The 24,484-nt window shown below is 46.2% G+C and overlaps 1 protein-coding gene across 1 annotated transcript; it reads left to right on the plus strand.

Annotated features, from left to right (window-relative positions):
* Positions 1-1,027: 1,027 nt before the first annotated feature.
* Positions 1,028-20,205, plus strand: KCNMB4 (potassium calcium-activated channel subfamily M regulatory beta subunit 4). The gene is made up of 3 exons (XM_065665032.1): positions 1,028-1,398; positions 9,062-9,189; positions 19,442-20,205. Exons 1-3 carry the CDS (start codon positions 1,060-1,062, stop codon positions 19,608-19,610), a joined length of 636 nt encoding a protein of 211 aa, XP_065521104.1. The 5' UTR covers positions 1,028-1,059; the 3' UTR covers positions 19,611-20,205.
* The last annotated feature ends 4,279 nt before the right edge of the window (positions 20,206-24,484 follow it).

Below are 24,484 nucleotides of genomic sequence, written 5' to 3' on the forward strand. Positions count from 1 at the left end.
ATGATAAAGACTACAGAATAAAAATATTACTACTGCTTGTGGTGCTCTGGCACCGAAGAGCTTGTTCTGTTGTTTTGCCACCACAGTGTGAAATGCTGAGTAATAACCAAAGCATTTGCAAAAGAAGTGTATTTTCTTGGATCGACTGCTTCTGAGGACCTGCCACTTCTTAGGGTGATCTTTCAAAGGTCAATACCTTCTTGCTTAAAGTAAAATTCCTATATAAAACATTGTGACAGCTCTGATCTTGCTTGCTCACTTATCTTCAAACAGTGATGAAAGAGCCTGAGTTTATCCCTGCTGTGTGGATGCTGGATTTGGGGCCAGACAGAGTAGGGCAGTTGTGCTGCATCCCTAAAGTTAGATAAACTCCTATTATTTCCCTTCTTGGTTAATAAGGTAGAAAAACCAGCTGCTTCCTCGCTTCTAGATATTTAATTTCAGGTCTGACTCCTCATGTATGCATAGAGCCCTCTGCAGCTTTTGACATAAGGGAGTTCTAAGTAGGGTTTCACCTGGGCTCTCCAGGATTTAGCCAAGTTGGTAGCGAGAACTGGGAATGACAGTCTATTTTCATGGCCTGTTTCAAGCTGTGATTTTATTCAACTGGATTTACATGCTGGGATGCTACAACCATGGGGCGTGAGGATGGTGGCTGGGGAGGGGGCAGGAGGTGGAATGCACCTTAGGGCATGTTTTGCCCCCCCCCCCCCCATCCTCCCCCCTCTAGGTATTGCCCACCCCTCTCTAGATATTGCGCTTTACACAGTACCCGGTATTAATCCGGACCACAGCAAATCTTCCAGGCCAGCTTAATCCCGTTGCAATCTGTCCCTTCCACCCCCGGAGGGTCCTGAATTAGGTCAAGCGGGTTTACATTAGGGTTTTATTTATGGATCTAGGGAGTTTTGGGTGTGTTTTTCGCCTGGTGATTGCAAGCACAGCCACCCCCCGTGGGTTCCTCATCCTTGCAGGAGGCGGGGATGGAGGCGGGGAGCAACGAGAGCTTTAGCCGATGGCAGCGGCTGCCCGGCGGCGGATGCCAGCGGCAACGGGGCGATGGCGAGAAGCCGGGTGGTTTACAAGTACACGGAGGCGGAGGACAAGAGCATGCGGCTGGGTTTCCTCCTCATCGCAGCCGGCTTGCTGTCCCTGCTGGGTTTGGGGTGCTGCTGGCTGCGCCCGGCGCTGCAGGAGCGGGGCGGCGGCGGCTCCGCCAACTGCACGGTGCTGGCGGTGCGGCAGCTTGGAGAGCGCTTCGCCTGCACCTTCTCCTGCGGGGCCGCCTGCCGCGGCACGGCTCGGTACCCCTGCCTGCAGGTCCTGGTCCGCACCTCCCGCTCCCCAGCCCCCGCCCTGCTCCATGAGGACGAGCGGCAGCTCCGCACCAACCCCAAGGTGAGACCCGCGCTCCCAAAATGCGGGGTACGGAGGGTTATAGGGATCCGTCCCGAGGGGCAAATCCTGCTCCCTTCACCCTTCACTGCCCCTTCACCGCGCCTTGTGCCCGACTTGCCCCCGGGGGTCCCCTCCAACAGCTCTCCGTTCGGGTGCGGGTTTCTCTCTGATGGGGGGATAGATGAAGTCACAGGGCATCCCCCGTAAATGCCCCTGTGCTGTTACTTAGCAAGAAGTACATATATTTATATATGAAAACATACTATACATGGTATGCATGTATATATATGTGGTGGTGTGTGTACATATATAGAGCATCTATGTATGCACTCTCTATATAGTATAGTATAACACTATACACACACTGTGTCTATACCTCTATCTCTATGTATAACTATGTATATATATTTTTATATATACATATCTTTATATAAACATGTGTGTGTAACTATATATCTGTATCTATATATATATATGCATCTATTTAACTATAACTATATATATTGATATCTATCTATATCAGTATAGATATCTGTATATCTATGTGTCTATTTATTTCCTCAAGCAGACCCAGACCCAGCTCTCCCTTTCAGCCATGGGAGCGGTGCCGCCCCAGTCCACAGGCTCCCTAAGCTCACCCAGCTGGGATGCTGGTGCCAAACCAGGGAGAAATTCTTGCTGCTGGCTCGGAGGTCTGCCCGAGCAGTGCCTGATGCTGTGGCTCTGGGTGTCCCACAGGGTGAGGGGCTTCCCAGAGCCGCCCTCCAGGGCTCAGGCTGGAATTGTAATGGAGCAGCCTCAGATGGGGCGCTGGGGAGAGGCTGTGCTGGAACAGAAGTTTCCTCGGTGCTGTTTTTGATTCATAAACTTCTTCATCACCCACATGAAAACGGACCGAATGGAAGCGTCTTTAAAGTTACTTCTTCCAGCAAACTAGGGTAGTCTGAAGGCAACGTGTGACTTGTGCTTTTTCTGTCTTTAAAGGCAGTTATCCTGCTTTCTACTTTTTCTTTTCATGCTCGGTACAGCTCACTTTGCCAGCATGCTGCCTGAGCGGGGCAGGTTTAGTTCATGAGGTTCCAGAAAATAGAACCTGTGGCAGAATCCACCTCCTGAAAGAAGCTGAAATCAGGAGTGTGTTGGAAAAGGAAACTTTATCTCTTGGACCGAGATATGGCTGTAGTGCAGTGCCAAGACGATACAGGGGTCTGTGTGCAGGGGCTGGGCAGCAGACTTCCATGTCCAGTTTGGGACGCACTGCCTCACATCTCCACTGTCACAGTTACACCGGTGTGGATCTGTCTCTTGGATTAAGTTGCAAACTTGGGGTTCACAGGTTGCTTTTTGCCCCTTGGCAGCTTATGGGCTCGGAAGGGTGGTCAGGGCAAAAAATCAGCAGAGTGAGAAGCAGGATGAGAAGTGCGACAGGGTTTGGGTTGAATTGTTGACACCGTTCAGAAGTGGTGAGCAGTGAAGCTGGATGGTGCCTGGTAGCAAAGTGGATGAATCGGCCTGTGGCGGAGCTTTACGAGCTTCACCTTTTCCTGGGGGTGCTGCTGCCAGGCTGTGCAGAGCAAGTTCTTATGGAAACACGCACCATGAGCTGCCCCAGCACCAGTACTTCCCTCAACTTCTCTCGGTCTTCAGGCAGGCAGCAGGTAGGTGGTGAAATGCAGGAGGAAACCACCCTTTTGATGGGAGATGGGAGGTAAGCATTGCCACCAGCACGCCTGGGCTCGCAGCTCCTCCAGATCCTTAGTTTCGGCGCAGGCATCCAAACTGGGCTCTGACAGCAGTGTCTCTCTGAGCAGTCGGGGAGCTTTGGTTTGGTTTTACTTCGCCTGCCTTCCTGTAAGTCTGGTGGGAAGCGGAGGATTGCGCCTTTCCCGTGGCTGGATTGCAGTTTCTGCAGAGAGGCACCCAGAGCTTCAGAAGCTGTGCCCGCAAATGCCACTCTGAAGCCTATATTTTATTGAACAATCAATAAACACAGGGCTGTGTGCTGGCAGTGCGTTGCACTTGCACGCTCTTACAAATCCAATCCGTTTGGTCTAGCTTGCACCTTGCATCTCTAGGTGTTGGCTGTTTACCCTGGGATATTGATTGCTGAGGATTAAATCTGATTTACCAGACGAGACCAAGCAGAAAGGATGTATTTTTTGATGTAACCGCATTCTCCGGTAGCAATTGAATTTAACTAAGTGGAAAACAACACGGAATAAAAAGTGCGCTCCAATTTTTTTCCTTACCTTAAGAAGCTTATGTAAACCCAATATAGAATAAAAAGAAAAGTTATCTAGGTCTCATTAGGAGAACATCCCCTTTTAAGGGAACGAAGCATGTGTAACTGCTGCTTTGGTTTTCTCTTTTTCCCCCTCACTTAATGTCTGTGGAGATGATTCTCCTTTTAATTTTTGTCCTGAAGTCGCACCGTCCTTAAAAGCTCTCAGGATTTTATCCTGAAGTAGGTCAGTCATAGCGACAGAGTAGGAATTGCTGGATTTAATGCTTGGGATCCAGTCTGTATTTATGAATGAACACTGAAGGGGAGCCATTTAACCCTTCCTGTGTCCATCGCCTTCTTGCAGCACACTTGCTTGTTCATGCGATTAGACATGCAACACACTGCTCAGCTGCAACTAACTGGAACTGAAGAAAAAGACCAATTTTGTTTTGAACAGTGTTCAAATTTTACACTATTCAGCTGCTTCTCTTTGTGGGTAGCAATTTTTCCTGGTAAATCGATAGCACAGGGAAAGCATAGCTCAGGCTCCTTACAACACACAATACTGAACCAGTTGGCAGCTAAACTCTGCTCCAAAAGTCCCCAGTGTGCTGGGCTAAATGTCTCCTACTTTCTGTAGCAGTGGGCTGGTGCATAACCACATTGGCAGCTCAGATCTGGCTGTTCCAGAGAGGTCTAGCTCCTAGGAAAAAGAAATTAATTATTTTTCTTGCTTGCTTCCTAATCACATCATTGTGCAGCCCAGGATTCATTTTAGCTCTTAAAGGATTATATATAGCTGGGTCAGAGTTAATCCAGAAATGTATGTATGAAGCAGCGGGCATGATTACATTTGTATCCAGTATCAGTGATTTGAGGAATTCTTTTTTCTTTTCCTTTTTTTCCCCTTGTTGTCTCAGAAGAAGGAATTTCAGTGGGGTGACGGTGCCTTTCTTCAGCTGCCTTCATAGCAATAATAATCTCCGAGATAAGGCTTAAGGGGGATTAATTCCAAAGTCAATTTGTCACTATCATTCTGGCCATCAAGTCCCTCGGCAGCGCACATAGCTAGTGCAAGGATCAGGCTACAGGTCTGGCTGGGTAAAATAACAGGGGGGCACATCAGCTTCTCAAAATATCTGTTCTCTGGCTCTTCAGACTTTTCCCTTTCTGCACATGAAGTGCATAAGTGTAGGGCTGGAAGAACCTGCCCACTGTTGTGTTGAGAAACTTTTAGAGCAGTGACTGGTGAGCCTGATGTTAGCAGCTGTGCAGCAGGACCCAGTTCTCCCTGTCTCCATCCCTGGGCAGGGGAGCAGAGCAGCCAGCTGCTGCTCCTTGTCTGTGCTCCGCATCTGTGCCTGCTCCTGCTGTACTCGTTTCTGTACCCGCTCACCCTGACAAGGTGATGTACTGTTACTGCTTCTGTGCACTTGTAAATAGAACTGGTCTGGGGGTTTGGATTCTCCTAAGTATGACCCATGATGGAGGAGGTTTAATAGCAAAATATGCCCAACTCTACAGCAATTTTGTGAGGGTCTGGTGCATCTGGTAAAGCATCAGATCTGTGTTCGGGCTGGTGCCCTTGACAGGCAAACACTGCAGATGCTGCCGAGCAGGTTTTCAGGTAAACCCCATGAATCCCACCAGCCTCCTGTCTTGCTTGAGGTGCCTCTCTCTGCCTTGAGCCTCTGTGAGGGGTCGCAGGTTTGATCACTCCTGGTGGGTTGTCTGTGCTGGTGGATGCAGGTGAAAACCAGCCGTGGTGCTCAGCTCCAGCTCCCTTGGGACAGTCAGCTGGAAGGAGACTTTTTTTATGCTAATGGAGCGAGTGCCCCTGCTCATCTTCTGCTATGGTGGGGTGGTTGTGGCAGCGCTACCTCCCTTCCAGGCTGTGAAGATAACCCAGTAACATGCGGAGATGCTCACACACAAAGCTAGGAGAAACTGAGGCTGAAGACTTGCTTCTTAGTGCAACCGCTTTGTCTTCTGATGGGCCGACTTGCTTCTACTTTGGCTCTTACGTGCATTTGCATTTGGGACATTCTTGGTCTTGTCTTCTGATAGTGCCTTCCAGGCTTGAGGCAGCTTCTCTCAGAGCCTACCAAGTCTGACTTCTTTTCCATAAAAATGTGATCGAACTGCTTCACCTGGAAGCTAAACCACGGTCAAGAGTTCATGAGTTCATGCCTCCGTCTCTTCTCTGTGATATGGAAGAATATCTGCTCTGATGAAGGGTTCAGAAGGACCAAGACTCTTCCTAGGCATCTGCAGAGACACTGGTGTGGCGGCATCCAGCAGCAAACACAGATGCAGATCTTACAAAACCTCAGTGTAAAGGTACATTAGTTACTCGCTGACGTTTTTACTGAATTACATCCTGACTCCTCTAGCCAAACACTGGCTCTGATTGAAGGGAGAATATTGTTAGCCTGATAACGATTTTGAGCTGTGTAATTGAGACGGTATTTGAATTACATAATAATTTTATCGTTGCTATGACATAGCATAGGAGGTGCGATTACAGCACCATGAGCCAATAGGTCTGCTGAAAAGACCTCTGCTCCATTAGATTTATTCTGAATGTCTGATCTCCAGAGCTGTTTTCCAACTTCATTGTAACTTGTTCAAGGGGGAAAAAATAAATCAAAGGAATACAGGGTGGGACACTTCAACTGAAAATGGATGCTGCTGCATGAGCTGCGATTGAGCACAGGGCATCCCAGCTTGCTTTCAAACACTTGGCATTTATCCATGTTTTGATGGCAGGATTTCATGCTGTGTCTCATGGGGGAGGACTGCAGAATTAACCTTTCAGAAACCGCTTGTTGCCGAAGCGGGAGGTCGTTTCAGGTTCGCCCACCAACTCATGGCAGCAAAAGTTGCCAGGTTATGATTCCCTTTCATCTGCCTGCTGACTGTGCTTTGGAGGGCGATACAGTTGGTCAAACAAAGTCCCCAAGAAGCGTGTTTGGGCGGCTGAGAAAAAGAGAGGTCCACCACCCGTGTGGATCAGAAAGGGCCAAAATGGATGTCAGGTTGGTGGAACTGTGCTGGCGTCCTGCGGAAGAAAACAAGCTCCAGTGTTTGTGCAGCACGTGATAAGTCCACAATGGAGTTGAACCTTGGGTGTTCACTATGGCTCGAATCCTTCATCACATCAAGAAGATGCTTCAGGGTGACCCCGGGATTCGTATGATGAAGATTTCAGCTTGGGCAGGGACCACTTCCCTCTTCAAGATTGTTAATCTTCTACAGGCTCAAGCAAGCAGGACCCATCATTTTAGGGCAAGCCCCTGGATGTCTCCTTTGTGTTTTCCACGTGAAGATAAAGAGGAACAGAAGGAAATGAACCCAGCATGGTTTCTGTTAGCTGTCATAGGAATTACTTGTGCAAAGAGTGCTATGAAGTTTTTAGTTACAGAGAGCTTATTCACTGTTCTCCCCATTTGAGGGAGGTGGAAGGTCTCTGAAGGACACAGCGAAAGTTTGGCCAGCAGAGGAGAGGCGGGCTGGCCACACTTTCGTAGGAGAGGATGAGTAGGCTCAGCCACAAGGAAGAAACATTTGAGAGGAGAGAGGGAAGCGTGCCGAATCTGTTGACTCTATCCAGCTGCTGCATAGATGTGTTTGTGCACTCGGAGCATGGAGGAAAGAGGAGTGTGGTTGATGCTTCCAAAGTACACAACCAAACCAAGACCACTGCCAGCTAAGGAATATTACTGAAGATAGAAACAACTGCATGTGACAAATCCTGTGTTGTGGTTCCTGGATCAGAGTGGTATTGCTGCTCATTTCTGTCCTTTGTGATCAGCAGTGGGACAATCCTTGTTCAGGGTCATCTGAATAGGGATCTAAAGGGAGCTTTGTGCCATGGCAACACACGATGTGGGCCTATGTGAAAACAGGGGCCCTTGTATGTGAAATTTCACCTTGGAAGCCACAAGCAGGACCTTGTGAATTCTTTCAGTCTGAAGCATGGAAGCTGCTGGCAGCCCTGTAAGTGCTGACGGAAGTGGCCAGGTTTTACATGATCAGGCCAATAAGATCCTGCTATTTCTCCCCTTCCCCTGGAATGGTGAAGATTCTAGTTGTTGTATGGTAGAGATGGACTTGTAGGTCTATACAGCTTGGGTACAGCATGCGGCGTGGGACACGGTAGGCCCCTGTGATACCTCACCAGATGGAGAGGGAGAGGAAGCACTCACAGGCACAGTGAGTCATGTTTATCTTTATTTTCAGGTTAGAGAGGGTACCTCTCTACTTGCTGTTGTTGCCTTAAGGGTACTGTGAAGAAACTCATGTTGTGATCATATGAGGAGATCCCTTGAGGGGCTTCCCCTGCACCTCCTGCTTCCTCATCCTACTTAAGAGACTTTTCAGCTACCTTCACAGACACGTTTTTCTGCTTGCAGCTCCCAATTTTAATGTGATTAAAAATCTATGTGTGCACCCGGAGTCTTGCTGTCCATGTGTTCTCAAGGGCGAAAAGCCTTGATGATTTCCAAGGACCAGTTAAGCCATGTTACTCAGTTTGGTTCAACATCTGCTGTAATGCTCTCCTGTACCAATGCTTGGGAAAAATAGGAGGGACTGTGCTTGGTCAGTGAGATCCTGCAACTACCAACACTGGATTCAGTGGACTGTTTTTTCTTGTTTATCTCCATGTGGCTAGGAGGGAGGGTGGTGTGCCAAAGACGTGACATGGAAACAAGGTGTGTGCATTGTGTGTGACCCAGAGCGGAGTCTCTGAAAACCCAGCTCCAAGTGCACCAAGCTGGGGCAGGAACTTCCCTTGATCTCTTTGGGCTTTGAAGCAGACGTCTGAGGGTGAGATCTGGAGATAGCTCAGCTGCACGCTCAACCCTTGTTGACTTCTGCTGATCCTTTCTGCTGAACTGGGACTTTGAACTTCTCTGCTTGTTTCCCCATGTTGTAACTGTACAAGAATACTTGTCTTTTGCCAGTGGATATCAGCCACATATCAGATATTCCATCATCTGGGAAAGCCTGCTGGAATATTTTGGTTTTTAGCATGGTGGTAAAAAGACCTTGCAATTATGTGCCTCACTGAAACTAGGAAGCAATTCAAATCTAATCCATGCGCTGACTAGGAATACGACAAAATTAAATGATCGTTTTTACATTCACCACACAAAACCCCAAGGTGTTACGCGGCAGGTTGGTTTGATAATGGAACAAAAGAGGATAAAGCCTTTATTTTGTTTCTGAATGGTGGGATATTCTTTTCCAGTACCTGCAGGGAGTAACTAGCGATTGAAATAAAGTTCAACTAACTTTTCTTTTTTGTTTCATTGAAGATTGAATTTACTCTTTGCTCATTTCAGTCACACTGTTACTGAGAGGAAAATGCAGAGAGAGTGATGTCCTGTGTTCCTGAACGCAGAAGTAACTCTGTTTTGCAACGTGTGTTGGCAGTGTTCGTACATCCCTCCTTGCACAAGAGACGATCAGGAGAACTCTGAGAATGTCACGTACAAGCAGAAATACTGGAAGAAGAAAGTGGGTTCACAACCATTTACATGCTACTTTAACCAGCACTTGAGGTGAGTAATCTACATTTGCATAGCATAAATGCTTATGCATCTGTTTAACAGCTGTCCACTGGTTCCGTTTGAAAATACATATAAATGTATGCATATGTATAAACATGCAGAGCCATAGAGTGATGTGGTTTATCACGCAGAGTTTAGTGCAGAGCTTTGTAAGACAACTCTATTGATGAAAAGCTACACAGAAAGTGGAAAAGAGTTTTTACCACTTAAAGTAAAAATCTGAAACTCTGAGCAAAGTTTCCCTTAAGAACATATAATTTTAAGGCAAAATCTCGGCTTTTAACACCTATGTGGTGAATTTCTGGTTTGGATATTGATGTTTCTTCCCTCCATGGAAGAGAAATCCTACTGTGCTCATGAGGGGCTGGAAGAAAAGGGGAGATCAGTAAACAGTACAAACCAACCCAGGGATTGTGTTCACAAACGATTAATGAATAAGATACCTGTAATAACCATTCACAGAACTGACAGTTTGCATGCATGCTTGCAGAGTAGAAACTTTAACTTAAAGCGTCTCCTCTTCTGTTGCAATTCTTACTTTTACTACTGATGTTAATGCGACTTACACGAGTATAAGGCATTGTTTCTTTCAGTGGGAAGAGGGAGGAGGAAGGAATCCTTTTGCCTATCTCTTTCTGACAATGATGTGTTGGGGAATAAAAGGCTACCACAATGTGCAGGCTTGCTTGGAGTACTTGGAAGAACGGCAGTGACTGGAATGATAGGTCCCCATATAGACAGAGAGGTGAAAAATATTTAAGATCTCCAAATCAGCCAGGGTTTTATGGGGTTTAGACTCCAATGCTGGAGGCATATGACACGTGCTCAGTTTGGTCAGAATGAGTAATTTTGAGAGCTGGGGAGGCTGTTCTTGTTTGCTAAGTTAAGAACTCATATAAGTACCTGCCACATCAGTGACTAAAGGAGGAGGTTGGTCCTACTCCACCAGCCCCTGGCAGTTAAACAGTCGAGGCAGACCTAGGTGGGAAGAGCTTGGGGCTTGCAGGTGCAATTCAGGGCTCAGTGCGGGAGTGTTGGCATCAGATACTGAAGTTCATTAAGGCACACAGGAGGCAAGTGGGTGCCAGTGTGTGCTAGGACCTTGGAGGAACTGGAGAGCTGGAGCAGGGTGGCAGGTGGAGAGATTCCTGACTCTCCTGTGGGTGGCCTCCTGAGTGCCTTGGGGGCTTCAGGTTTGTCCTAGGCTGGCTTTGTTTGTTGTCTTGTCATACCACCCACCTCCCCCCCCACCCCCCCCCCCCCACCCCGGAGAGACGGTAGACCTGGTCAGAATGCCCAGGCTGAGAGTCTGCTGTCCCTGGTTAACTTTTTGCAGAGGGAAACCACCAATACTTCAGTAGCAAAACCAAGTTCTTTCTTATAGTGGGGAAAGAAGCACTGTCTACAGAATGCAGAGGTTAAAAGTTAGGGCTCCCTGTGCAGTGACATCAGGCCTGGAAGGGACCTTCCTGGGAGCTGTTTTGGTCCACAGTGTGCCAATGTTTGCATCTGCTAAGCCGCAGCCGAGTGATGGGTTTGGCATCTCCAGACAGGAGGGTGCTGCTAGTTCCCCAGCTGAGACTGAGTGAGCAGGATAGTCAGAAACATGGGAGCTTCTGCAGAAGATGTCATGGCCAGGATTCACCCGATGTGGTAGGACAAGGTGCTGTGGATATTAGCTCTTGTAGTCAGTGGAGAGAAACCAGAGCCTTTCATCTTAACCAAAAATAAATGCTTAATAGGGGTCGGATGCCCAGAGATGTTTATTTCTCTCCTGTAAAGCAGCTTAGGGTGATCTGCTCAGGTGCAGGCACCTAGGTGGTCAATGTCCAGACCTATGGAAGCTGGTTCTCACATCACATCTGTAGGTGAAGCAGGAGCAAAATTGTTCTGAGGCTGCACAGTACCTAGGATCTGCCATTTATGTAGGTTGACACTGAGGAATTGTGCAGCACTCAGACAAGGTTTTTTCCTTATAGTTGCTGTATCCTATTACTGTTGAATGTTCTTGCCAAATGCAATGTCTGCCTTGAAACACTGCCTTTTGCTGATCATACAACAATTTATTTACAGCAGAAGGGAGGTTTGCTGCCAGAGATACTTGAAGATAGTGTAAGCTGAAATGCGTACACCATTTATTTTCTTCTGGAGATGGGAATGAACTTTAAAAGATAAGTTTTGCTGACTAGGAATGTGCTTGCATGAGTATACTTTTAGAGTTACAATGACTAAATAACTTACGAAGTAATCAAAACCATACAAACTGAGGGGAAAATCTGTTCACTTCATAATAAAGTGTGTGTGTTTCCTGTCAATATTTTTTTAACTGTGTGGATGAGCTAATTCTATGTGTTAGTCTGTATAAAACACATGGAATATAGTGGTGGGTTCCTTAGAGTAAATAGTATTTGCAATATTAATACTCCCTTTTGAAAAACGAGTAAAATTCTAGGTGAATATCATCAAATGAGCATCGTCTCTTCTTCATTGAACTGAAATTAGCATCATTCTCAGAATTGTTGCCGCATGAAGAGGGCACAGTTAGGCAAGACCTCCCTTCAGTCTGGTGGGGCACCTTTCAACAGGGTGCTTTGAAAAGAGCATATGATGCCATTTGTACAGTTCAAAGTTATACAAATGGGATGAGAAGCAGACTTAGCAATTTCAGTCATTCTCACCTAACAGAGAGAGGCCCAACATAACGAGCTGTCTGACACTGATCTTAGAGAGCCAAAGCACAGCTTAGCCTGGAGCTCAGCATGTTACTGAAAAGTGAGGGTTTTGCTTTGCCACTAGAGACAATTACCTTTAGGGTCCCGCTCTCTTCTGGCTAGCTTTGGGCCACGTGGTGCAAGCTGCAGGACAAAGTCACTTTTCCAGACCTCTGGTGAAGGTGCCTGTCAGCTGACATGATGATACTCCAGTCTCAGAAGACACCGAGGCATGATGATACTCCAGTGCCCAGAAGACACCGATCTCCAGTGTTTCAGAGCACAAAATAAGCGACACATTCAGCTTAAGTTCTCAGGTTGTTGGCAAAGGTTTGAGAAGGCATCAAGCTCTAGTGCTTCAGTGTTCTGGATCTCACACCATGTTCCAGGGAGGCTGTAGTCATGAACACCTGCAGATAAGGGTCACAGCTGCATGCCCTGAAGGCCTGCGGAAACATATGGGATGGGAGAGACCCTGTCACTTCATTTCTTCACATTTCAGGTGTCACTGACATCAACAACAAGAACAAAAATAGAAAACCCAAGATCTCCATCACCTCAGACCCTTCAGTCCGTGCCATGCAGAGACACGCAGAGCAACATATGTCAGGCCTTATTAGTGGCTCATTTACGTGGCATTATTGCTTTTTAGCTCTGGATTCATCCATTATGGCAAGTACGCTCTGTGGTTCCTTTGCCGCGGTGCGGTCATGCTTTATACTTCCTTGTGTTTGCTGCAGGATGCTGTATACAAATCCACCTGAGATCTGAAAAGCAAACACTGTCTGGTGATTAATGCCCACCTCTATGGTGTTGGGTTACCCTGCAGGCCATCTATCTGGGAATAATTATCTGCAGAAGCCAAAGGTGCTCTGGTAGTAGGGTTTCTCATTCATAAATGATGGAACAGAAATCTCAGTGTGTTCTAGTACTTCACAAAGTTTCCCAAATTAATTCCCTTCAATCGGAAGAGGGTGTTGCTATTTCCTATCCTTTCTTTTACTGTATAACCTGTGGAGCAGTGCTCAGGGCTGAGAGTGAAAGGACTTTACTGTTAGTAAGATGTAGTTCTGCCTGCATGTGCAGCTGTTCCAGCTGAGGATCTCCGTGTCTCACAACAATAGGGGAAAAAATACTGATGAGTGCTTGTCATAGTGAAAGGATGTGAATAATTCTGGGAAAAATAAGTGTGTGCAGATTGAAAACATCTTTAAATCCAGACTGTTCGAATACAAAAACATATTTGTAAGGTTTCCCTGTCCCCTGCCTCTGTCAGCTTTCTCTGTGTCTCATAAATCGCATGGTGCGGTGCAGAAGTGATGACTGAAATGTTTATGTGCTTGTAAATTTTGGTCCTGCATGGCTTCTTGGTAATCCCGCACTGCAATTCTTCCCATGACATTTAGTAATTGCTCTGAAGGCTCTGATGAAGGCCTGCTTTACCCAGTGTCTGTTTGAACTGCTTGGTAACACCTAACAGGGATGTGTTGCATCATGCAACAACTAAGCCAGTTACCCCTGATCAGAGCCCCAGAAGGCTTCAGCCCTAAGCTCAAAGTCCTGCTAAAAGTAAGTACTGGTCTCACCTTTTAGCAAGGAAAACAGAATCCCTCCCTCCATCTCTGTTCAGTGAAAGGGAAAGGTGTGTTTTCAGAGTGAAAGTAGAGATTTCCTTAGGGTTGTTTTTAGTTTGTTCATTCTTCTTTCACCCTATGGGCTGTGGGGCAGTGGGGACTGTGCTTCACAGTGGCCATTGCTGTTTGCAGCAGAACCTGCTCAATGCCTGAGCAGGGCCTGAAACTATTCAGGTTTTCTCTCCCTTTTGCCCCAGTAGGTCTCTCTCTTGCCCCTACCACTGATTTATGCATTGATAATTGGTGTTAGGAGTTCAGGTGCATCCATTTGAGGGGCTTTGCATTTACTAGATATGTGAATAGCAGCATTGCTTGAAACAAGAGACGGTCCATGACCAAGCTTAGGGAGAATATGTGCAATCCCTCTGGTCAACATCTTTGAACTGAAATATCGTATGGATGCCACAGAGCAAAGGTGGTTTTATTAAAGGCACTATACTTGCAGGGACAAGGAAATATCTTTATTATTATTTCCATGCTGATTTTCACAGGGAAAAGAAACACATTTCCAGGCATGGTATACCTCTTCTGAGTTCACTCCCGCTGCCTGAGCACCATGGGAGAGATGCTGTGCGGACTTCCAACAAAGCTGTGTCTTTGTAATGAGATGGTCTCCTGAGGGAACAAGGACACCTTTCCTTTTGTGTTTCCAAGCCAAACAACAAGCCTTCAGACTCTGGGAATTGGCAGGTCACCTCTACAAAAGTAGCAAGAGAAAGTCAAAACTTCAGTTTCCATACATGCTGATCTTGCTGGGCAAAACCGAACAGCGACGTTACTGTGTTCTGGGTGTTTGATAGCTATTTATTTCCCTTCCTGAGGAAAGGGGCTGCTTTCTGTGGAAGTACAGCCCTCTTTCTTCTTTTCTTCTTGCTGCTTCCCTATTAAATACATCTTTCTTCCTCCCCCCTGCCACCATCCCCTTGTTTTCTCTGCCCAGCCCTGTTAGCCTCCTCTGACTCTCCTGCCATTCCTGCAGCAGCTCTGTGGCTTCTTTCCAGGCTCCTGGTCTCCTGGCTTCTACTACTGATAAAGAGCTTCTGTTCCTTTGGCCTGTATCTAGCATTCCCAGGTGGACAGTGTTTTCCTGCTGCTGTATGCTTGTGTTCCATGGGCAGGTGATAACCACCAAAGGCTTATTCTTCTGAAGGCCCTATAGGATGTTTGGTTTCTGAACTCCTCATCAACTCCATCATGGTGCAGCACTGTGCTGGGGTTCTGCCTTGCTGGCATAACCTAGCTCTGGCTGCTCTTGGCCCACAGGACAGCCATCATGATTACCTCATGGCTCAGAAGTAGCTGTGACAGGCCCCATAAACCTCAGGGCTTGCTGTCAGTGACTTTGCTCTCTTGGTGATCCTCTCCATCTGTGCCTGGCAAGACAAGTATGTCTGTATGCATATTTCTGATTCAAAAACTTGTGGGGCAGCTCTCTTGTATTAATCACTGTCTGAGCGTTGGAGTGAGAGCCAAAGCGTTTTGTACCATGACAGATCCAGTTTTTGCTGGTCCCAGAGGAGGGCTGATGTCATGCCCTGCTAACAAGCTCAGCCCCAAGAAGGACACTGCAGTGAGCTGCCCAGCAGCATGGATGTGTTCCACGGGCCAAGCAGGGCTTCTGCAGTCCTGGCTGCTGCTCTGGGTATTTTCTACAAGCAGATTTTGTTCCTTATTCAGCGGGGTTTGTTGCAGGATTGCTTAGGAGTTGTCCTAGGGAATGTACCCAGACATTGCAGGCTCAGATGTTGGAGGAGAGCTGCTCTGTGCACCTCGCAGTTCCTTAGGAGGCTCCCACTGTGGTGATGGCAGTTCTGCTCTGCCCGAGAGTTCATGAATTCACCTTCAGGAACTCTTCTCCTAAACCGATGCCATCACATGAGGATAACAAATAGCCTGGAAGGAGAGAAATCTGGCCTCTGCAGGCTAACCTGTTAATTAATCACTGATGACTTTGCTATATTTAATTCTTCTGATTAATTCTGATTCTAACTTCCTCTACCTCCTAATTTTTCACCAGTCTTTTGTCTCGGACCATATAGATCTCACATGAAACACCTATGGTTTGTAGCCTGGCACAGATCACCTGAAAACACAAGCATGATTATTCTTCAGGTACTTAGCCAGGCCCTCACTCACATTTCCTGCCGTGCCAGTCCCTGGCTGCTGGCATGGGCCTTACCAGTGACTCCTTGTGTCGCCCTACTCATTTCTTCCAACGAGCAAGAGAAAATGTAGGGGTTAATCCAGTCACTCTGCAGGGCACAGCATGTGCGCCATGATGACCACCCAGACCCCTGCAGTGACCTCTGCACATCTCCTGCAGAGCCACAGGGCTGCTGGGGCTGCAGTGTTCCTGCTGCAGAGGACATCCTGCTCTCGATGTGGATTTGCAAGTCCAGTGTGACCCATGTGCTGCTGGGATCTTTTTCCTGGTCAGGCTCTTCTGCCTGGATGGTCCTTCTCAGGTCACTCCTTGCTGGCACCAGTCCTGGGCTACGGCAGCAGTGTGGTGGGCTCAGGGTCTCGTGCAGTGCATTGTGAGTGTGCAGCAGGGCCGATTTTCCCTGTTCCCTTTAGAAGCTGTTATTTGCCACTGTTTGCAGTCTCAGCTCCAGAAAGCAGAGGTAAAAGGAAATACCTTGTAAAGGAAAATAGCAAATATTTTCTATTTCAATAACCCCTTTTCAGTATTTCTCTCTGCTATAAAAGTTGTGTCTCATTGGGACCTGCTGCCATTACACCCTCTAAGGTGTTTTCCAGAGCAATCTCCACAACTGCTGTCAGCTCTCGTGATGGATCCCTAGGGAAGGGCTCGTCAACTGGGCACCACTGAGCTCAGGCTCTCATTCTCTGCATCGTCTTTCTGTCACTCCAGCACTCCCCACTGCTTTCCCCTACACCCTGCAATATCTCCGTGTGGGTCAGCAGATGCAGGAAAGATGAGCTGATCCTGATGGAAATGCAAAGGAATGGCATTATAAGCTGCCAAAGTTGATCTTGAGAAGTTTACATGGGCTGTTACAGTCAGATAACCAAGATGCTGCCATCCAGGAGCATGGAGTCTGTCTGCTGGCAGTGGTATCTGTCTTTATTAACTTTTCTCATTCACTCCTGGAGTCCAGCAGTGCTTATCTGCACTGCAAATCTAATGCAGGATAAGATAGAGAGCAGCTGAAAGCACAGTAGTTCTTTGGGAATAACCACAGAGATTAAATCAAGTGGGAGCAAGGCTGAGATTTGTCCCACCATTTTTTGGAACCTAGAGTAGGTACAGAGAGGTTACATCCCAGAGGGTCCCTGAGCTCTCCCGTGCACTGGGTCACCCTCCAGGAGTGCTTCTCCCTCCTCTTGAATAAGAAAGGGCATTTAATGTCTTAAATGTGGTGTCAATAGTCATTTAATGAGGTATTTTTGGGTGACCCAATCATGACTTAATGCATTATCTGAAATGACACTGTGAGCGGTTGACAGCGGATTGCTGCATGCCTTCTGCCATGCAGGAATTGCACACGGTATTTTGCTGTAGCTAAGAATAGCAATAATACCCATCTGAACCCAAATGGATACTTGGGATTCAATATTCCAACTGAGGCTTCGTTAAAGGCCTCTAAGTCTTTGACTCTTTTCCAAAAGGGAAAGTCTTTTACATTACTAACTTGCACGAGTTACAGTTGCACCTATAATGAGTGTTTGGCATCCGTCTCTGCTACCTTTGGTACAGAAGTTTTCCAAGGTATCTAAGATTCAGTCACAGGGGTATCCTGCTCTCCCCAGGCACAATTCTCTTCACTGAATCCGTTTTTCCAGTTTGTTTCCTTGCCCCTTATTTTTGAACTTTTTGATTAGTATCTGCTTTAGAAAGACTATTTAAAAATCAACTTCACTTGTAAGCTGAGAGATGCAAGGATTGAAAGCTGCCTCCTTATGGCCTCCTTGCCAAGTAGCACTCTGCTATACACAGGTGATGGTACTGTAAAATTGAGGGAAGCAATACTATACCTCCTGTGAAAGGATTTTTTCTCTTTGGGTGCTGTCATTTATATGGCATAGGCTGGTGAGTGTGTGCCCATAAAGTTAATATTATTTTATTCAATTTATGGTCTCCACATGTGCCTGATCATGTGTCTGGAGGGTTTGGGTTGAGCAGACTTCACGTGTTCCACTATTGAATACACCTGGCTTTCTTTTGATCTTTTTTTATGTTGCTGAGTTTCAACTTTTATATAGCAGAGCTGCTCTTAATCAGAGTCTGACTCTGCTCATTGCTACACAGAGGCGTGTGGTGCTGCTGGCCCTGGAACCTCCACACAGCAATTTTGAGGGAGAGACCCCCAAAAGCACATGCAGGTTCAATTAAATCACAGTTCAGGAATAGCCTCGTGGTCTGGCTCCACTGACTCCTTAAGGATGGATAAACCCCTGTAGATTTGCAGGCATCTCCAATAATTAACTTCTTGGTGAAGGAAAATGAATTTCTTCTTGTTTCCTCTGCAGGGATTGTTTTCTTAGCTCTACTTTCTGATCAAGATGAAACTGTTGGGGGAGAAACAGCAGTTGTTGCTCAGGTATCTGTTCCCATGTGCCACTACGTTAGGAGAACTTAATTCCCAGGACCCAGCTTTATGAGCCTGGGTTGCCAGGATTTTAGGTTTGTTGCTCAGGAGAGTCAGGTAGTGTTGATGAAGCAACATGGAATGGGGACATTCAATGTAAGTAAGTACCAGTATAATCCAAGACTTACATATTTTCCTAATTAGAGAAAGCTCTGTTTCCTTCCTTTGCATACAGTTTTCCAGCTGACTCCGTGTCTCTGGCTATAGATGGGAAAGCAGCGGTGAAATGTAAATGCTACAGGACTGATTTAATAACTGTTACACTGCAGGAGAGCAGAAAGAGGCAGAGCTGAGGAAAACCTGCCATCAGAATTCCCAGCAAACTTCCCAGACTTAGAAGATACATATGGATACCCAATTTTTGAGACATGTGGCACAGCTGAATTTCCAAACCTCTTCAGATGCCTCCTCCTCGCTATTATCCTCCCCTTGATTCCCTTTGGGAATGCATAAATCTGTTGCACATTCAGCCATGACTGAGTATTAGTTGGTGGTGTTGGAAGCATGGGGGGCATTTAGATCTTCAGGGATGGCTCCCCAAAGTGTCCCTGTAGGAGCATCCTCAAGCCCACTGAGGAGCTGGTGTTTGCAGTACCAGATCACAGCTTATTCCTGAAGAAGCCTCTGTTAGAAGGAGCTGAGTTGGGAGCCCCTGACACCCAGGGACTGGGCAGGAGTCATTCTGGCAGTAGGTTTTGTGCAGACTCCAGCCTGGGCCACCAGCAGTGCAGTGCTGAGGATGGTACTGGTTCTCTGTCCAGAGCCAAACCACAGCCAGGGCTTCATCAGGAGCCTCTATGTTGCTCCATGGACACACTAGTACTCAAAGCTAAAAGGGAATCTTTAACTGTGATTTAAACTCTTTGCACAATGTCTGATGGTATTTGAGGTAGATATGTATAACTGCTGCCCGGTATTATGTTTTTGCTGGAGTGGTTTTCCAGTCCACAGTTTTATATTGCATCTCTCGTGTTGTTTCTGAGGACCACAACCCCTGGAAGACATAAAGTATAAATTTTATTTATTTATTCATTTATTTATTTAACTGAATGAACATGTTATCCTGTAAACACTGCAAGTGGAAAGCCCTCGTGGCCTGCCACGAGTACTGGTGATAGATGGGCAAAAGAAAGCAGTGAATGAAACGGTCTACTTAATCATTTTCTAACACTGTTGCACATAAAACATCTTTATTGTTTCCATGGCAGATGCTTTCCACTCATGATGAATTGATGATGTCGAGTTGATTTATATTCTCTAACTCTTCTGTTCCTCCTCTTCACAGGCCAGATGACGTGATGCTGAAGCGCACTCACGATGAGACTGTCCTCTTGCACTGCTTCCTCTGGCCCCTGGTTACGTTCCTGGTTGGAGTCCTCATAGTGGTCCTGACCATCTGTGCCAAGAGCTTGGCTGTCAGGGCAGAGGCAATAAAAAAGAAGAAGCACTTGTAAGTGGCAAGGCTGCTGAAGGAGAAGAAAAACCTTCAAGAGGGTCTCAAGTGAGGCAGCTTGACACACATGCAGGTCTCTGCAGGGGCACCCAGCTGCGCCTCCTTCCAGTGGCTCATCTGACGGTGGAGTTGCTCTTTCCTCAGGATTATCCTTGGAAGGTTGCCCCATGAAACGTCAGCTAATTGCTTCTCCTGCTATGGCAGTAAATAAGTATATTCTACCAAAACCGATCTACACTCCACCAAATAACGCTGTGCACTGTTAGCCCTGAACAGCAGCTACCCAGCTCCTAGCGGTATTGAGAGACAGTTTATAAAAGCCCTTGATGACGCTCATTTCACCTCTACAAAGTGATCTTTACTATTGTTTCATAGTAAATAATTAAACATATTTTATGATAGACTGATAGACTGTATTTCCAAAATAATAAAATTTGGTTGTTTGGGGGTTTTTTAACCTTAGTTTTGTTTCGTTTTGTTTGAAAAAGCTTTAAGACTAAAATAACCTTGTGCTGATTTTGTTGGGGTTCTTTTTCATTGTGTAGAACTTCCATTTAAAATTCAGACTTTAACTTCTGTCTAAACAAAATCTTTCATCATCGCCTGTTCACTGTGAAGATATGTAGAAATCTCTCAGAAATACTACTTACAAAATTAAACAAGTACTGGAAATGGTGATTAAACAGTGGATCTGATTTTACTGCCTCAGTGGTATTCAGTCCCTGCAGTTTCAATTTGACCCTCTCAGCTACCCTCTTCACCAAAATGCTCTCAGGCTGTAAGGAGCAGGGATTTGGAGTAGTTTTACAAGAATAGGTTTTACTATTGACCTAGGTGAATAGTGGAGTTCCTAAGTGCCTGCTGAGGGGAGCCTGCGAGCCCTGGTATGATGTGTGTCACCAGACACCAAGGATGGCTGCAGGGATCGCTGGAGAAGGACATCAGCTCTTTGTAGGGCTGTGGGTGTTTGCTGCTGAGCTGCCCATGCCAAGGACACCAATTTTGTGCAGGGTCCCTCCAAGGGGATACTCCAGAAAATGCAAGGCTGGGCATGGAATCTTGCTGGGTTGCCTTTCCCTGCTTGTCCCAGCTCCTCACTGTGTATTATGGGAGTACCAGCCCTAGTCTGCTCACTCAGGGCAAAGATTTCTGTATTCTGGCAGTTTCCCTGAGCACATCCATTGCAGACCAGAGTATCTTTGTGGCACTTGTCCTCACCCCTGCAGGGCTGGACACCCCTGGGACCAGGCTTTGCAGTGTTGGTGTGCACCAGAGAAGAAAAGGCATGTGGCTCAGTCAGGAAAATGAGTCTGCCAGCATGTGATTACTGGCAAAGCATTTTAATCTACATCAACAGTTCCACAGCTCTAACCACACTGCTCATTGTATTAATCTCTGATATTCTTAGTATTATGTTTAAATACTTTGTGTTTTCTTGAGCTTTTAACACATAGGAAAGGTATTTCCTTAGAATGAGAAAAGTGCTAGATTTGAAACCCTGAAACCCTGTGTGTCAAAGCAAGGGACAAGGTGCAGTGACAAACATGCTCGTATTGCCCAGTGTCCATCTCAGATCAATCATATTGTGTGTCTAAGAACTGACTTCCATAAGGCTTCTTAATTTGTAATCTTGTACATGTGGCGTTGTGGTGCCCTGTGATGAGTACAGCAGGGCAATTGGAGATTGCTCTCCACTTCCCTGCTGACTTGCTATATGACTTTTGGAGAGTTCTCTGGTCACGGTCCACACTGGGATAGCTGTTCCTTTGAAGGAAGATAAGGAAATCTGTTTGTGGAGGCAGGAACTTGATGCTTCTTGGCTAATTTCTCTGTAGGAAAGATCCAGATGGTGTTGGGTGCAGATGTTCAGGCACCTCCAGTTCTGTGGATAAAAAACGCATGAAAAATGTCAGATTCTCTGCCTTAAACACCACCCCTTTGGAGGTGCCTGCTGTTAAGGTTCATGCAGGTACTCTCCGCCTCGGCCTTCTGAAAGGAATAGCACTGGATATATTGGACGAGGAGAGATTGTGAGCTCTCAGCATCTTGGATGAAAGTCTGCCAACTTCTGGAAGTGCTGTCCTACAAAGAATAATGTGTTTTGTTTCACTTTGCTTGCATCTTCTGTGATTCTTTTTCATCCTCTGCAGTTCTCTTGCTTTGGCAACCCACAGAAATACTGCGCATATGCGTCTGGCTGGGGGGGGGGGGGGTTTACTTACAGTATATTTTAATACATATTACTTTTTCACATACTGAAAGCTGCCACCATGGGGTGGTTTGATTATCTGGTTAAGGTGGTGGCAAATTCTCCTCTTCTATTCCCTCTTGGTAACTTCTTACAGATAAAGGAAATAACCCCGATTTTCTACACGTATACATCCTTTGTTTTCCGCAGGGAGAAGGAAATACATGGTGACATAGATTTGCTATCGATTTTTAAACCAGTAGCTTGGGCTCACAAATCCAGATTAACCAAATCCCCTCTGGCTTTGCTCCAGAAGCTTTTGTGACTGAATCGGTCAGCTGGTTCTCAGAGCAAAAGACAAGAAGTGAATTGAGTTGCTGCAGCTCACTTGATCACCAATCATACCTTTAAATAGGTTAGAAATGTCATTTGCGAAGGTCTCTGGAAGTAAGTAATGGTTACAAACATGATAAGGAATGATTTTGCAGAGAGATGAACATCCCCAGTTAAACATCTGAACCAGCACGCAAAGGGAAGGAGGAAGTGTCTCCCCGGCATTGCAGCGTGTGATGCTAAGGGGAAATAAAAACAAACATCCTGAAATGCTCTATTCTGTCCCAGCCCACACCTCGTTGGTTTAGAAATGTCTTTCTAATCCCCACACTTGATCGTGGAAGCTGGGGATTTCCTTCTAGTGGATTATTCACTGATTACCCCCTTGGCTTTGTGGATTTCCAGGTTCTTGTGTTTTCCTCTGAAGCATGTTTGCAGCCAGAGCAGCTGCTCTTTGCAGAGCCATGTGCAGAATCGGCTTGTGCAATTTATTCAATACATGCCATTGCTTCGAGGAATTTTGTTCTGCCTTTCTGTCTACAGCTCCACCTCAGTAAGACCTGCCTTCCCTTTCATGTTGTGCAATTAAACCAATTTGGTTGTACAGTATCCCCCTCTGTTAGCTTCTTAGGCTTGTTTTAAAGATTGAAGTGATTAGGAGCATTTTTCGTTTACGCTTTTCCTGCTTTGTGTGTTTCTGTATTGCCAGTAGCACCCACCATCTATTAGAAATACATTTCACAATGTATTAGAAAATCTACTGAACAAGGAGCTGAATTAAATACTTGGAGCCTAAGAGGGATGTCGTGGGGGTATCCACGGGTGTTTTTAAAGATCGTTACCTGCCGTTTCTGCTACACACGTAGCCCTTTGTCAGTGCTCTGGCACAAACCTGCTGGATTTGAATGGATACCATGAAATGCAGGTAAGGCCACAGGATGCAAGCCAGGAAGAGTGATGCAGAGGTTAAGTGCAGGTCTCAGCTTCCAGACTCACACTTCCATGTGTGTTTTGAGGGATTTGTCCTAGATCAAGGCAAAGACGTCTGTGAGGCGTGAGAGTACAGGGCTCCCCATACATCTGCTGCCTTGGCTTAGCCAGCTCCTGCCCACCTCAGTCCCAGGGTTTCCTTGGCTGCTGTTTGCCTCTGGGCGCCCTCTGCTCCCAAGCCAGGGCTTTCATGTCATTCCCACAGGAGCAGGGATGTCTGTAGAGAGCCATTAAGCATCTCAGCTCATTTCACACACTACATGAAAGGATCTGTTGAGTGTGTGTTATCTCATCACAGTCCAGCTGGGAAATGTGAAAAGGGAACATTGGTTAATGTTTAAAACCCTTTCATAGATAAGCTCTAGAGATTAAGTAACCTTGAGGAAGTGCCTAATGCAGCCTTCTAGGGGTTTAGGCCTTACTTGAAAAATGAAAACTATTCTAAATTGTGTGCTCAACACCTGTGTGGTCTGGTACGATGCTTGGACAGTGTGGATTGCCTGTTAATGGAAGGATGGTGCTGTGCAAGCACCTTTGCTCAGCACTGCAAATATGGGAGCTGCCTGATGAGTCTGTGTTTCTGCAAACTTTAGCCTAAATGGCCAAAAGTATCTTAAACCCGAAGTTAAATGCATGGAAGAGGAGACACCTGAGAGAGTGTCTTAATAGCAAGAGAAAGAACTCAGGCCATGGCTTATATTTAGGTAATCAGATGAAAGGAAGCACAGAAGAATTCATAACTATGAAGCCTATTCTATCATGTGCACATTTTCTTGCAGTCCCTGACAGAAATCCTATAGCTGGAGTTATCGAAAAATCAGCTTATTTCTGTGTGTGATTTCTCTGTGAATCAAAAGCTGCTTTTCTTCTTTTCTCCTTTTTTTTCCCCCTCAGCATGGAGCAGCTGCTATTCCTCCATTAACTCTCAATCAGAAACCAACCCTTTCCCTTTCAGGCATCTTAAGAAGTTGCTGCACTGATCTGTCAAGCTAACAATCTTTCCTGCGGAAAGCATGAGTGGGAAAACCTCTGAGGGAATCTGTGTGCAATTAATCGTACTGCCTTGTCAGGTCACAGACCCACTGAACGAATCAGCCCCCAAAGTCTGATATTTGAGAGGCTCTGCATTTTTCTTTCTGGTTTGATATGCTACACGAAAGCTGCCATTACTTGCACTGTGTTTAATTCGCATCTCTTTGGTGGTCCAATGGTCTTAAGTCTCTTAAGCCAAGAAATCACTTCGCGTGCATTGGATGCATGGCTGGAGAGGCAATAAGAAGGAAAAGAATAGCCCCTGACACTGCATAGCTGTAATTTGGGTGTAAAGTTTTATTATAAAACATATTGGCATCGCTGTAGGATTA

The sequence above is a fragment of the Lathamus discolor genome, chromosome 1, assembly GCF_037157495.1.
Source record: "Lathamus discolor isolate bLatDis1 chromosome 1, bLatDis1.hap1, whole genome shotgun sequence".
Lineage (NCBI taxonomy): Eukaryota > Metazoa > Chordata > Aves > Psittaciformes > Psittacidae > Lathamus > Lathamus discolor.